Genomic DNA, 14,126 nt, shown 5'->3' with positions numbered 1-14,126 from the left:
GATATGTTATAAACAAGCTAATTATACTCTTTGCTCAAAGGAGAAAAGTGAAGATGCTGACTCTTCACCCAAATTAGACATAATTTCTGTTTTAAAATGAGATAAACTCTTCTCTTTGTAGGAAATGTATTTGCTGCAATGCTTGAAAAAGGTAGAGTTTGAATAGCTTATCTCACAAACTAATTCCATGAAAGATTGAAATAGTTATAGAAAGATAATAACATAATCCCCAGTCCAAAAAAAATCACTTCTGAAGTCCTTTTTATATTCTACAGAAATGTATTTTATAAAGTACAAAAGGGGGAATTCAAATAACACTGAATTGAACTTAAAAATTGCCACTGACTTGCATGGAGCTAGGACATCATCTAAAATATTAGGAACTGTATGTCAGGTTGGAAAGTCATAGAATCTTATTAAAAACTAAAAGAAAAACAATCAAAGCTCCCTCTAGCTCTATGGATATACACTTGAACTGATTTAGATATATCTAATTCAGGGTATGATGTGTAAATCCTGACTAAAATTGGTAGGATTACTCATTCAGACAAGAACTGTTTTTGTGCGTAAGCACTGCAGGACTAAACCTTCATTGTAGTTAGGTTTATTTTTTATCTTCCTCTCCACTTCTGAGAATTAATACTCTAATGAGAAAATAATCTCTGTTTACACAGAACTAACAGTATTACAAGCTCTGCTTCAGGTTAATTTAAAAATTTAATTCCCTTAAGTAGTTTTGACAGAGGCCCAGGCAGTTTCCTGAATGCATTTGCTGTAGAAGGCCTCTCCACACTCTGTCTTGTTTCTTGTGTGGCTCTTGAGATCCCAGAATAGATGTTGAATGCAGTCCAGAGCCTCATATTTTCTGAACTCTGAGGAATTAAGTGTGTGCTGGGAGTTGGATCTCTGCTTTTTGTTTTCTACCTGATGAGAGTAAAATAACATTACAGGAAACCTTCTGGCATGTTGGGCCTTCTCCAAAAGCTCTTGGCCTCTGCAAGAATCTCGCTGTTGGCCATAATGACCAGAGATATTGAAAGAACCTTGTACCTCAAGCCCTTTGGTGCAGCATCGGGATGCTTTGGCACTGTCATTGCAGTAGTGTTTTCACTTTCTGCATATGCTGATTTTCACCTTTAATCACATTAGACACATTACTCAAGTAATCACTTTTGGACACCCTGGATGGTTTGAGCTAGTGCTTAAATGAGCTTTGTGCAATTTAATATCCACTAAATAGAATAAACCATACAATAAAACTATATCTAAGCTACCGTAAAAGATCAGCTTAAGGAGCAGAGTCTCTTTTGGTCAGTGACTGAAATGGGGGCTGAAATCGCCACAAAACTACTTCACTATTTTGAGAGGAAATAGATTTCAGTGCAAAACTTTAAAAGGAAAAGACATGTATGTATGGAGACAATCTGATACACAAGTCAGGCTGTTCTGTGGGTTAGGTTAGAACTAGCTTAAAAAATACTGTGCGTTGTCCTTGCTTCCATTACAGTTCTGCGCCACCAACTGGGCCCTAAACGATCTCTGGAGAGCAATGTTAGGGCTGTAGCTGTATATGCCAGCTCCTGGCCTTGACTTGTGCAATATCTCAGAAGCGCTGGAAAATTCAGAGCTTAGTTTTAAAGTGGTTGCTTGCGCTCTTGAGATTACAGAGAGATCCAAGCATTCACGAGATCAGGGCTTTGGCGTTCACCCTTTTTTTTTTTTTTCATAGGAATTGTAGCATTAATCTTACAGCAGCGAATGCTGAATGGGAATAACTCGGGGTGTCTCCAACCTCAGCACGGTAACCGTGTGGAACATGGCAAAGCTTTTGCCCCCCTCAGGACTTGTTAGGACCAGGTGCCGCGCTACGGATCACCGGCGGCAGGGCAGCGGTGGGCATCCCTTGGGGCCGGTTAGTGAGGTCGCTGTCGTCCCCTTTCCCCGCTCCACCACCTCTTTACCCCCAAAACCCCGCTGTTTAGCCTCAGGGGCCGAGCTCAGGGTGGCTGCGGAGGGGCTGCGGGTGCCGCCCGCCTCCTCTCGGCCTGCGCGGGGCCTCCCGGCCGGCCCCAGCCCCGGCCCCGGCCCCGCCTCCGCCTCCTCCCCGCGCCGGGGGCTGCCTCCAGGAAGCGGCCGAGCCGCCCCGCGCCGAGCCCAGCCGAGCCGAGCCGCGCCGCGCCGCCGCCGGGCATGAGCTCCGGCTCCCCCGGCGGCCGCAGCGGTGCCAGTGGCGGCGGGCGGCGGAGACCGAAGGGGAGGCGGCGGCGGAGGAGGCGGAGGAGGAGGAGGAGAGGGGCCCCGGCAGCGGCCGCCTCGGCGGGGGGCTGCGGCGGCTAGCGGGAGATGCGCTGCGAGCCCGCGGCGCCCCGAGCAGCATGTTCCCCGCCGCCGACAGCGCTAGCGGCACGGCCGGCCAGCCCGAGGCAACGGGGGGCGCCGCCAACGCCGCCGCCGCCGCTCCCCCTCCGTGCTCGCACGGCAGCCGCAGCGGCGACGAGGAGGAGGAGGCGGCCGAAGACGAAGAGGACGGGGAGCGCGGCGCGCCCCGCGTGGTGCTGGCGGCGGGGCTGGCGCTGCTGGCCGCCTCCGTCGCCTACCTGGGCCGGCAGGAGGAGGCGGGGGGCCGCGGGCCGCTCTGCCTGGCCCTGCCGCTGCTCCGCCTCGCCCTCTACGCGGGCTGCGCCGCCGCCGCCGCCGCGCTGGGCGCCCTGCTCGGCCTGCTCGGCCGCCGCCGCCGCCGCCTGCCCCCGCCCGCCCGCCCCGCTGCTCCCCGGCCGCGGCTGCCGGCGGTAAGTGGCGCCCCGGGACCCCCCCCCCCCGCCTCGGGGCTGTGCGAGGGGACGCCCCGCAGCCTGTCAGGGTGCGGGTGGCACAAGGGTTGGGGAGTCCTGGTAGAGGAGCGAGCCGAAGTAACTTGGTTGCCATCCGCTCCGGTCTCTCCAGAGCTGTTCCTAAGCCAGGCTTGGAAAGCTGCTGCTGCTGGGAACGGGGATCTCCAGCTCTGCACACCGGTGGCAGGGATGTGGTGTTGGACACCGTGGCATCGGTGCCCCTGTCTGCTCCCCGGTGAGCTCAGACCTCGGTGGGGTGTTAGCAGGTGAGGTGCTCGGCAGCAGAGAGCAGCACCCAAGCTCTGTGTCGCTTTGACAGCATCACACGGGGTATCTGAGAGCGCTCTGGAAGGAAAAACGGGCATGGTTTGTGCCACCTCACCGTACAGCCTAGCTGCGTGTCGTTACACCTGGTCCGTGCCTTGTTCTTGTCAGCAGCAGGTAAATAACTTGTGCTGTCGCTTGTCTTCGTCTGCAGCCGAACTTGCAGAAAGCATGGGGTGCTGACAGGGCAGAGGACCTGTCAGGCATCATTCACTGATGTAGTGGGCCGTCTTGCCAATCAGCTCAGCTAACAAGCTGCAGCCCTGCTTTATTTTTCCCTCCTTTAACCCGTGGAGGGAAGGGGACTGTGTTTCTGAGTACGTTTTTCCAGGCCCGTGTTTAAGGGAAGCTGGCAGAACGCTGTTGTCTGTAGACAGGTTGGTTTGGCTGGGGGTTGGTGGCTTCAGCGAGTAATACAACGTGCAGAGGGGTGTCTACAATCCAGTTGTGGCAGTGGGCACGTGTTATACTGGTTTTGGCCTCAGGGTAGGAGATTAGGAGGCAAATGAACGGGAGAAGAAGAAAAATTAGAAGATGTTATGCAGAAAGTCAGCAAATGATAGGCAGAAGGTACCTGTCCTGTATGTAGTGTTAAGCAAGCACAGCAAAGGATGGTTCTGCTGGTTTTTGTTGTAGCGATGCGTATGAAGTTCTTAAGGAGTCCTGGTTAGTAAGGGATGGTTTGGTTTTGCATTTTACCGTTTAGCTGCCTTATAAGGGAAAAATGCATCGCTAATAAATCTCTTCAGATCTGTAGATTTGCATACTTAAGCAGTAGTGCTATAGTTCCAGTGACACTTATGTGCTGGCATCCTTTTCTGAACATCTGTGTGTGTATTAAGTCACTTCTAAGAGAACAAATGCTATATGTACTGCAAAGAACCTTTCCATAAACTTAATAACTGAAATCTCCCCACTGCTGCAGTGAGGAGCAACCTGGCAGATTTGTGAAAACAAACAGTGAAAAATCAGTTTAATTTGGGAAGCCCAGCATTGAAGGAAAAAAAAAAATAAAAAAATAATTGAATATAGCTCTTCTCTTTGTGAAAAACACAGTGGCTGAGCCCACTGAACAGGAGGGAAAGTAGAAACGTCCAGAGACAAATGCAGTCATTTCGATGAGTGTGCCCTCTGTGAATGTTGTTTTTGTGGTCTGTTTCTGCCTGTTTCTCATTGTTTTCCTCTGCCTGTGCCCATCCATTGGATTCGCCTGTATAGGTAGTGCACGCCTGTTCTTGTTTTGCATGGTCTAGTACGCGGTGTTTGGATCTGTTGGAGCTCTGTGGGGTGTGTTGGTTATTTCAGAAAAGAATTGCAATCTTGTGTTTGAAAGTCCCTGCCAAAGCAGCAGTACCAACTCCAGGCCTCCTTCTGGGATTGTTTATTTACTCTCCCTCTGATCCAGTTAAAAACTTTTCTTTCTTCCTTCCCTGCACTGTTATCAAAATTTAATCTGGTTGTATGAAAGGAAGGGATTGTCTAAAAAGGAGTGAGGTATTTTACCCTTTCTTTTCAAAAGCTATAGTTTCAGGCGTCTTGCTTGGGTTTCTCATGGCTTCAGTTTACAGTTTTGTTTTTATATATATTTATATGTACGTATATTTCTTTTTTTTTTTTTTTTTTTTTTTTGGACACAAAATGGCTTAAAGTCTCCTAAGCTCCTTGAAGTACTTCTTCTGAACATCATTTTGTGTATGTTCAGCAGTTTTCCTGATTGGTGCTTCAGCAACGTGTAGGTGGAGAAAATAACAATGTCTGGATAAGCAGCATATAGAAATGTAGGCCATCCACTAAGGTTTTTATTTGCAAGTATCTGTTGTACATTTAATTAAAAAAAAAAAAAGTAGGTTAATCTTTTTATTATACATCCCATTCTTCTTCTGCCTTCTTATTACCATCCAGTTGTTACTTTCCCATTGTCATGGGGCCTTATGATGCTGTATTGTCTCTTCTGGGAGCTGGTAGCAGGAAGACAGTGAAGCTAAGGTTGATTCCTTCAACCTTATCACATCTTTCGTCCTTCAAGAGTAGGAAAGAACCCTACGTTGGTGTAACACTTTTTGTGTGTGTGTTTTACAGATACAATCTTCTTTTGCATTTGTTATATGTATGTGAGCTCGAGGCAGATATGCTCATTTATCATTCTTTGAACAATTTTCATACTGGGGTTAACATATGAGGGGAAAAAAGCATACGGTAATAAATATTTACTCTAGTGGGAGTCAGGCTCAGCTCTTGGAAAGTGAGTGGGAGTACTCAATCAACTTCAAAGGGACTCGGATCGAGCTCTTCACGCTGTGCTGAAAAATCAGAGGTTTTTTTTTTGTTAAGTTCTCTATTCTACAGGTACTTACAGTGCGAGTTTAGCGCTGTTGAATTTCATGAATCTGTTCATGCCAGTGAATAATGCAGGTGAGGAAGGGCAACACTGCAAGTCTGGACTTAGCAATGTGAAGTGTATTCCTTTTTTCATCGTGCTTGAATTTGCTTCTAGTGAAACCCATCCTTCCAAATACAAAGCTTTGCCTTGTCCTAAATATTGTTTTTCCCCTTTGAGACTTGAAAGATTAAGACTTCTGTTAAAATTGGGTATCTCAGTAAGGGCATTTGAAACCTGCTGAGAACTGCAAAGAAAGGGATGCATTTATATCCTCACAATGAAGTGCGTTTTCAACATAGTCTATCTCTGTGTGAGAGCTCTGATCTCAAGGTATAGCTGGGCAGTGCTCTAGGTTCCCCAAAAAGCTTGTTTTTCCCCTGTATTCTTTTAATATTTTTACATTAAAGAGAATGGAAGAGAGATGTACAGTCAAATTATAATTTTAATTATTCATTCACATACCTACAGGAGTTAATAATATTGGCAAGTAGTTCCTATTCATACTTAAACAATAACAATCAAATGACACTGTGAAATTGTACATTACGTTATCGGATATTTTTCGGCACTGTTCAGGAGCCATTCTAGGACCAGATGATTTGTGGCAGAGGAGGACAGCGAGATGCAAGACAGCAAAAAGGCATGGCAAACCAATAGCACTTCAGTTAAAATGTGTAAGTCCCAAAGGAGATTTTCACCTCTCAAGTGCAAGCAGATGTGCTAACACCAAAGATTGCTCTGGAGGGGATTTGTTACATGCCACCTTTTTTAATTCAAGCTCATTCCCTGCACTGCTGTCAGTTTGTGTAGTTGTAGGGGGGAGATGGCTTTGACTTCCATGAAAAGTCACATTAACTGTGGCAGTGGGAAGGAGAACACGTTTTCCCACATTTCCAGTGTGAGTTGTGATTTCACCAAAAAAACTGGCAGGACAGAGTTTTCTTTGCAGCATTTTGACTCTGATTCAAAGCAAAGTCTCTAAGTAACGTGGTTGGTTTTTCAACTGCATTTAAGTAATGCAAACAACAAGGAGTTCTTTATTAGATTCAGGTGCTGCATTATAAATGCAGATTAAATGAATGATACTCTCTATAGAGAATGAGCCACCTGGTTTGCCTCACAGCAATAACAGAAAATAAACAAATGCTGCTGGCTTTTGTTTTGTTTTCAGCAAAAAGCTCAGTGACTCTAATGTCCTGCTTTTAGTTCCTGTGAGTGCTGATGGTTCTGAGTGTTTCTCTAAAATTCAGCTCCTAACGTATTTGATTACTCTTCTTTGATGCTGTTTAGTAGCTCTGCATTTTTTGAAATGTTTTGCTCTTGAGTTTTGGCCACTTAGGGGGATTTCTATGACAATGTTTTATGTTTCTAAAGGCTTGTTCCATCACTGAATGTGGATTTTTCTTGAATCTGGCATTAAAATGAAGATGCAGGTAAACCATTCCTCTTTAGGTCGGGTAATCACTGAAACCTCTGTGTTCTGGAAGATAGGACTGTTTTCATTTATACAGATAGGACTGTTTTCGTTTATACCACGGAAGAATGAATAGTGAGATGATGGGACATGGTCTGTGTATGGTCTGCTCTTCTCTAGGAACATAAGGGAGGCAGAGTGTTGCATCATGACTGGAGTAGTATTCACTACCGTAAGGAAACATCTGTCAGGCTCACTTGAAGCTGAACTGATGGAGAATTAAGTAAAGTATTATCTGAAGCTGTAATTCTCTATCATAGAAGTCCAGTCTGATGCTGATGTATGTTATACAAAGAGAAGAAGGTTAATGGGGTAGTGGGCGATGGAGCAAGCAGTGATGAGTAATTGGAGAGTTCTTGTCTGCTGCACTAGATGTAGTCCTTGCCTCGTAGAGCACAGATTAAACATGTGCAGCATGTTGTGTGGTCTGTCCTGAGTGCTGTTCTAGTTTTGTTGTAATTGATTTAATGTAATAGAAATAATTGCTAATTTTTCTCTGCTTCTGGCTTTAATTCCACAGCAGAGTAAGGAAGTGTGTGGCTTGCCTGTGCCGTGTGTCTGTCTGTCGTGGTTTAAGGATTGTGTTTCATGCCTGACTGTTGGAGGTTGATATAGTGCAAGGTGTTTCTGTCTTCCCTCTGAATAACCATTTATGTAGGGTACTTGTTGAAATACCTTCTTAATTATTATTTTTCCTTTTGAAGGCAGTGTTAAATTACTTAAATTGTTTTAAACCTATAAATGACATTATTTTTGCTTCTCTAGGAGACGAAGCCCGAAAACTTGTCTTAAGTTCAATGCCAGTCTTGTTTTTCTTTTTTTTTTAAATTTTCCTGGGCCTTTCAAACTTTTGTCTGCATCTTAAATCATTCTCAAAAGTATCAAACAATGAGCATTATTCAGAAGTCTCCAGGAAATACACACATCCTATTTTTTTTTTCTCTCCAGGCCATAAACAAAGGCAAGTTCAGGGAAAACTTAAACTGCACCAGGAAGCAGCCGTCCCTACTTGTTAGCAACTTCATTCTTTGTGTGTTCTTTCCAAATGTGTTCCCCCCAGCTTGTAAGTCATTTTGTCAAATCTGAAGTAAATTTCAGGCTGGTTTCTCTCATTCCTCTTTGTCAGTAACCTCAGTAACCAAAACTGGGCTCTACTCCTACAAGTCAGGAGCAGTGGGAACATACTGGGTTTTAAGGAACAGTTAAGCTAGAGTTTTGGACTAAGTTAAATCCATTTATGAACATGTTTGGTTCAGTAAGGGTTATGCCAACTGCTTCATGAAATGTAGCACTGTTTTCTTGTAGATGAGTGGCATGAAGAAAAATGTGAAAGCATCCAAGTCGAGGCTTTCTAGCTGAACCTGTTCTCTGCAAGATGAGGCATCTGCATGCATTCTCCCATCTGACTTGAGACGGGTGGGAAGAAAACCTTCCAGTGAAATCTGCTGGATTTTTCATTCTCTCAGTTGATAAAGCTGAGTTTGGAATGTGAATTTTCTGAAAGCCTTCTGTTATCACAGGTGCTATAAACCCGTGTTAGCAAGCTGTCACTGTGGTTTTTAAGGTGGCTGTTGCCATATGTTGTCCAACTCAGGTGTGACTGTTTGTTTAGCTGATTCATCTTTATTCTCACAGACACAGAATTTTTCAAAAAAAGTGCTAAGCTATTAAGTTTTAATAGATTTTGCTAAATGCAAGTTGCTAAGACTGAAAGAAAAAACAGGATTGATCGGCTGTTTTAGAGAAGGCAATTCAAGATCTGGTCTGTTCTCAGGTGTGAAATTAAGTTCACAGATCTGACGGATCATCCTGAATCACAGAATAATTCAGGTTGGAAGGAACCTCAGGAAGTCACCTAATCCAATCTCCTTGAAGTAGGTCCAACTAGGAGAGGTTGCTCAGTGCCTTGTCCTTTTCAGTCTTGAATATCTCCAGGGATGGGAGGTTTCATGGCCTTCCAGGCCTTCTGTTCTGGTATTTACCAGCCTTGTGATTAAAGTAATTTTACCTTATATTTGATTGGAATTTCCCATGTCACAGCCTCTGTCCTTTGCCCCTTGTCCTATACAGCTGTAAAAAAAGTGTGGCTCCTTCTCTTTAACCTCATCTGGTCGTTGGTGACAGCAGTAGGTCTCCCTTTAACTTGTTCTTCTTAAGCCTGAACAAACCCAACCAGCCTCACTTCAGTGCGTTTAAATGCTTGAGTTTATTGACACATTTGATTCTTACCTGTCTTGGAAAATTTACTTTTAAACAAAGTCGAAGATAGGTTTCTTTCTTGCTCGGTAATTTTCTCTGACTGTTCATGCGAGTGTTTTCAGTATCTGTAATGGTATGGGAAATTTCTCAGAAAAGCCAATATACCATGCATCTTTTTTTTTTTTTTATTCAGTAGTTACATTTGCGTAACTGCAAAATCACCACTGCTAATGGTCATTTGCTTCTTACCTTTAAATTCCTTTTTAATCATTTGTCTTGAGCTTTCTCATTTTAAACAATGCTGTTAGCAGCTTCTCCTTTAAAATAAATAGTGCCTTTTAGAAATCAGATGTATCAGCTGTAAAGAGCACTGCTGATGAAATACTCTAGCAAACTGAAACTTGAGTTTGTATCTTAGTGAAGTTCTGCCTGCTAAATACCGAGGCAATGGTTGCCTTTTGTTCTCAATCTGAGTGTTCAAGACTGAAATGTTAAAAAATCAAGTGATGTAGGAAGCCTGCATTGGGGAATTGTGTATGTTGCTCCATGCTGTTGCGTTGTGGAATGAGCTAGTTACAATTGTGGATCCACTCTTAAAACATTTGAAAACCTTTGTGTTTTCTTTCTCTGCTGTAGAGAAGTCCTGAATTGAGAGGCTGGTGAGTAGACAAAAGTAGAGCTCAGCATTTATAATTTTCTTATCTCAGCTGGTGTTCTGAAACTAGTTTTGAAGTGAGTGATCTGGCTAGTGCCTCACAAGTGTACTTACTGATGCTGCAGACTGGAAAAAACACTGCAAGCTGTGCACAAAGGGGGAGCGTTGATGTCTAAGTTGGGGGTTTGGGGGTGCTGACCTCTGTGCAGTTAGGGCTCAGGTTAGCAGAAAGGTTAATCCTGCAGCGTACCCAAGCTAGTGTAAGTATTAGAGACGATTGAGTATGCTCAGCATTTAGCTTCAGTCTGGGTTGTGGCCTCATGCTTAGGAGCTAGATTTACGAAAAGACCTGAACACCTTTGCTTAGCAGAGCTCTCTGAATCCCTTTTTCTTTTCCTTTTTCTTTCCTTTGCCCCCCAGAATGTATTAGGGATGTTTAAAGTATCTGCGAGTCTCTCCCTTCTCTTTTAAATTTGTGTGGTTATGAATCATCTTACATCCTGCTGCAAATAAAGGAGAGAAATCTTGAAGCGCTTGTATGACTAGCAGTAAATCAGCTTGGTGTGGAGGAAGAATGATAAAATAAGTCAGATGTGATGTGTTGGAGCCTTACAAACACTGCTCCTGGTTGTTCTTTCCAGACATCAAAATATCTATGGGGACCATTTAGGTGGGTACAGCTTCAGCTTTTACTACCAGCATTGTGTTCAGGTAAAAGGGGGCCGTGGAGATCTGGTGGTTCATTAATTGGATAGTCCTCTCCATGTTAAACAGTTATTTGCATTGAAACAGTAGTTAAGGAGGGGTGAGAAGGGCTGCGTGTGGAGGCATGCTGAAGTCTTGCTGCTCTTGCCATTGGTACTCTTGTCAAGAGGGGAGAAAAATGGCTATGAGATGGCAGCAGTGACTGGAAGAAGCCTAGAGGGTGTTTTTTGGCTCACCCAGATGCTGGAAGAAATTAACTGTGGGTGGAAGGAGGACTCTGGCAGCCTGGAAAGTGTCTGTGGGAATGGTGTGTGTTAGGTGTGAGAGTCTCTGAACAGCTTCATTTTGTTGTTGTGCTGAGACCCCTTCACCTGCGCCTCTTTAGATGTGTTTTATACCAGACTGTGTGCATCCAGCTGCTGTAGAAGAACATTACACCAAAATACACTGAGTAGTAAACTGCAAACCAGCTGAAATAATGGCACCATGCCTTTAAAAACAAGTAAGGGTGTTTTTACTTAACCCCTCCATGAAGTTTTTACTGCTTTCCTATTCTCTGCTTGGTGGATGTTGGAGTCATTGGTCACTTGGGAAGTGCCATCTCCTCGCAGTGGAGCTGTGCTCTTCTTTTTTCTGTGTAAGAAATGAATTGGTATAGCCGGACAGCTGCCTCTTAACGCTCCTTCCCAAATTGTCTGCCACCACTAATTTTAGTTAGTTACATCTCTGAGTCTGACTTCCCATCAAGAGGAGTGAAATAAGCTGAGTGGCAGCAGGGACAGATTTCTATTTCTGATGTTAATTATACCCCTTTCTATACAGGGACAGCATGGATCACAGAATTCTGTCTACACCCTGAAAAATGTTTCCTCGTCCACCCACCTGTTTAGACACTAATGCTTCAAAATAGACAAATGTTTGTATTGTACATCAGCTTAAAATGCAGTGGCCAGACATGTTTTTGAAGGAAGAAGCCCAAAAGAATGCAATTTAAAATTACTGTAAGAGACCTAATGGCTTCAATTTTATTTTAAAAGTGGTTTCTGGGGCTAAATGAAAGCCCATCATGGCAGTAGGCTGTAAACATTTTTATCTGCTATTGACGTCTCTCTCTGACATCTTCCAAAGGTGTGAAAGTACCGAGTGTAGGATTTTCAGCTGTTCTATTAAATTCATGTCCTGTGCTCACTTGCATTGAGTTTCAAATGGATGCAGTTCCCTTCCACAAACAAAGCAACCTGAAGATAATTCGGCAAGTCGTAGAACGTGCAATACCCAACAGTGGGCATCCGTGTATGCTTAGTGTACAATGTATGGTGTATGTATAGAAAACTGACACTCGAGTGTTTTAATCATTTGGAGTGTCAATATCTATATTAAAAATACAAATAACACACTCTTACCACCTTGCATTCCAGTTCTATTTTTGTCATTCTTGATTTATTCCTTCTTATGAATGTTCTCTTTGAATTTCAGAGTAATTGGCCTGGGAGCTGCCACGATTCTGTTCCGTCAAGGAGAGTAGTCATTTCTCACAACATGGATAAAGCACTGAAAGAAGGTGAGTCCTGCCTTGCACAAAGGAGCATAAGATCCTGTGTATCTCTTGTGTTCTTACCAAACTACGGCTGCAGAATATGCCAGGATTTTAGAATGTGACCATGGATTCTTATTCCTTGATTAAAACGTAAATAAATAAATAAAATCAAGTCTTGGTCTTGCCAAGAGATCTGATGCAGTAAGTAACACTATGTCAATTAAACTGCAAAAAAATCTTGTTATTTTAGCTTCGGGTTTTCACAGAAATATGTGGGAATTATGTGAAAATTGAGTCCTTTGTACACAAAACAAGAAAACAACGTTTCAAAGATTTGACCAGGTGTCTCTGAACTGATAAAATCTAGACACTTGTAATCGGTCTTCCCATTTAGTCAAATTCTTGTCATGAAAACTGAATCTGAAATGATCATCTGTACTTTTGGCTGCTATGGTATATGAAATCTGTGGCTTACCAGTGCAATCCTTGGCTTTAGCTTGTGAAATGTGAATTATGGATTGTACGAATTCAAAGTAGTTTGTTTATAATTTTTTTAAGAAAGAACTGCAACTTCCACATGCGTTTTTCAACATGTTTATCAGCACAGAATCAGAGGTAGAGGGGCTATTTAGAGACCAGAGGCACTGTGGGTTGCTGGGGGGGAAGGCATTTTGTTACACTTTCCTCCTGCTGCTTGCATAGAAGAGAAACAGCTTCTGCATTTTTGACAACATGGCAGCTGCTGTCATCTGAGGTTTTTTATTCATTAGGTTGTTCAGTTGGGTTCATAAGTCCATCCTTACTCCGTAAAGCTGCAAGTAAGTTAACAATATACTCATGATTCAGTTTTCAGTGTTGAGGTGCTGCTGTTGTGACAACTTACTTAACTGCTATTTCTTTTCAGAACATCTCTTACCTTCCTCTCACGCTCTGAATTTTGGAGAGCAAACTTGTCAGATTGGTTGTACTTCTTCCGGGTTTCGTTAAATGACTAATAAAACCAGCTTGTTCTGTTATGCAGTTTAACAAGGATGAGACTTCTCAGTCTACCACAAGTAGATTAAAGCAAGCTCTTTTTCCCCCCAAAGTGTTCAAGTCAGCTTAAGTTTGAGATACTAAATGAATTCAAAAAGGAAACATTCTACTTTTTTATTAGACTAAAACAGTCAGTCTCTCTGAAAATGGACAGCATGCATTCCTTGCCCTGTGACAGTGCTGAAATACATAATTATTTTAATACTCTTAACGCCCTTATTTTACAAGTTTGTAGTTAAAAAAACAAACCCATGGCTAGTGATAGAAAAATAAAAAAATAAAAAAACATATCCTGAGTGTATTTCTGTTTCATTATTGCCATATGCTAATGCCAATCACTCTTTCAGTGATGAGTATTAAAGTATTTGTGAACCCTAGGAATTTTTGCCAACTTCGTGCTCTCCAGGTCTAATGTTCAATTCAATAAAACGGTTTAAAAAGTCTGATCCATCGAGTAGACTTTTCAGTTCTGTATTTTCAATCTTGGAACAGTTCAGATTCCTACTGCCACATGAGGTTTTCAGATGTTGTCAGAGTGAAAGGGGTTTTGCAATGTATTTTTAAATTGGATTTTAGTTTTATTTGCATTACCTCAGAGATGCAAGGATAACGTTTTCAGAGGAGCCAGTGTCACTTAATTTCAGACTTGCTGTTGCCATTTCCAAAGAGACAGCCTTTTGATTAATTCTGACTTCTTCAGCTATTTTAAACAGTCAGTTTGCTGTTACTTGTTAACTGTCTTGCATCCCTCCAGAGTGTTACCTGTTGACTTCTGCTCTCCTGTCACATTTTTGCTGATGTTACAGCCAATCTGCATGCGCTTTTCTCTCTGGTTAGAGTCACACCACATTATTGCACAGTTCTCCAAGGTTCTGTGATGCCTCTCTCTTGACAAGCCGTCTTGTGCTATATTGCATTTTTTGTTCTCATGGGCTGTTAAGTTAGTTGGAAGGAGAGACAGCATTGGTTATCCTTAGTTTTAATTG

At 43.1% G+C, this 14,126-nt stretch overlaps 1 protein-coding gene across 1 annotated transcript in view; it reads left to right on the top strand.

Annotated features, from left to right (window-relative positions):
* Nucleotides 1-2,690: 2,690 nt before the first annotated feature.
* SNX25 (sorting nexin 25) overlaps nt 2,691-14,126 on the top strand; it is a 78,008-nt gene continuing 66,572 nt past the window's right edge. Inside the window, exons 1-2 of the mRNA XM_084285453.1 lie at nt 2,691-2,789; nt 12,045-12,129. Coding sequence (XP_084141579.1) covers nt 12,108-12,129 — 22 coding nt within the window. The 5' untranslated portion in view covers nt 2,691-2,789; nt 12,045-12,107. The remainder of the gene's footprint in view (nt 2,790-12,044; nt 12,130-14,126) is intronic.

The sequence above is a fragment of the Netta rufina genome (assembly GCF_964035555.1).
Source record: "Netta rufina genome assembly, chromosome: 4".
NCBI lineage: Eukaryota > Metazoa > Chordata > Aves > Anseriformes > Anatidae > Netta > Netta rufina.
The sequence above is the reverse complement of the archived record's forward strand: the minus strand, read 5'-3'. Positions and strand labels throughout refer to the sequence as shown.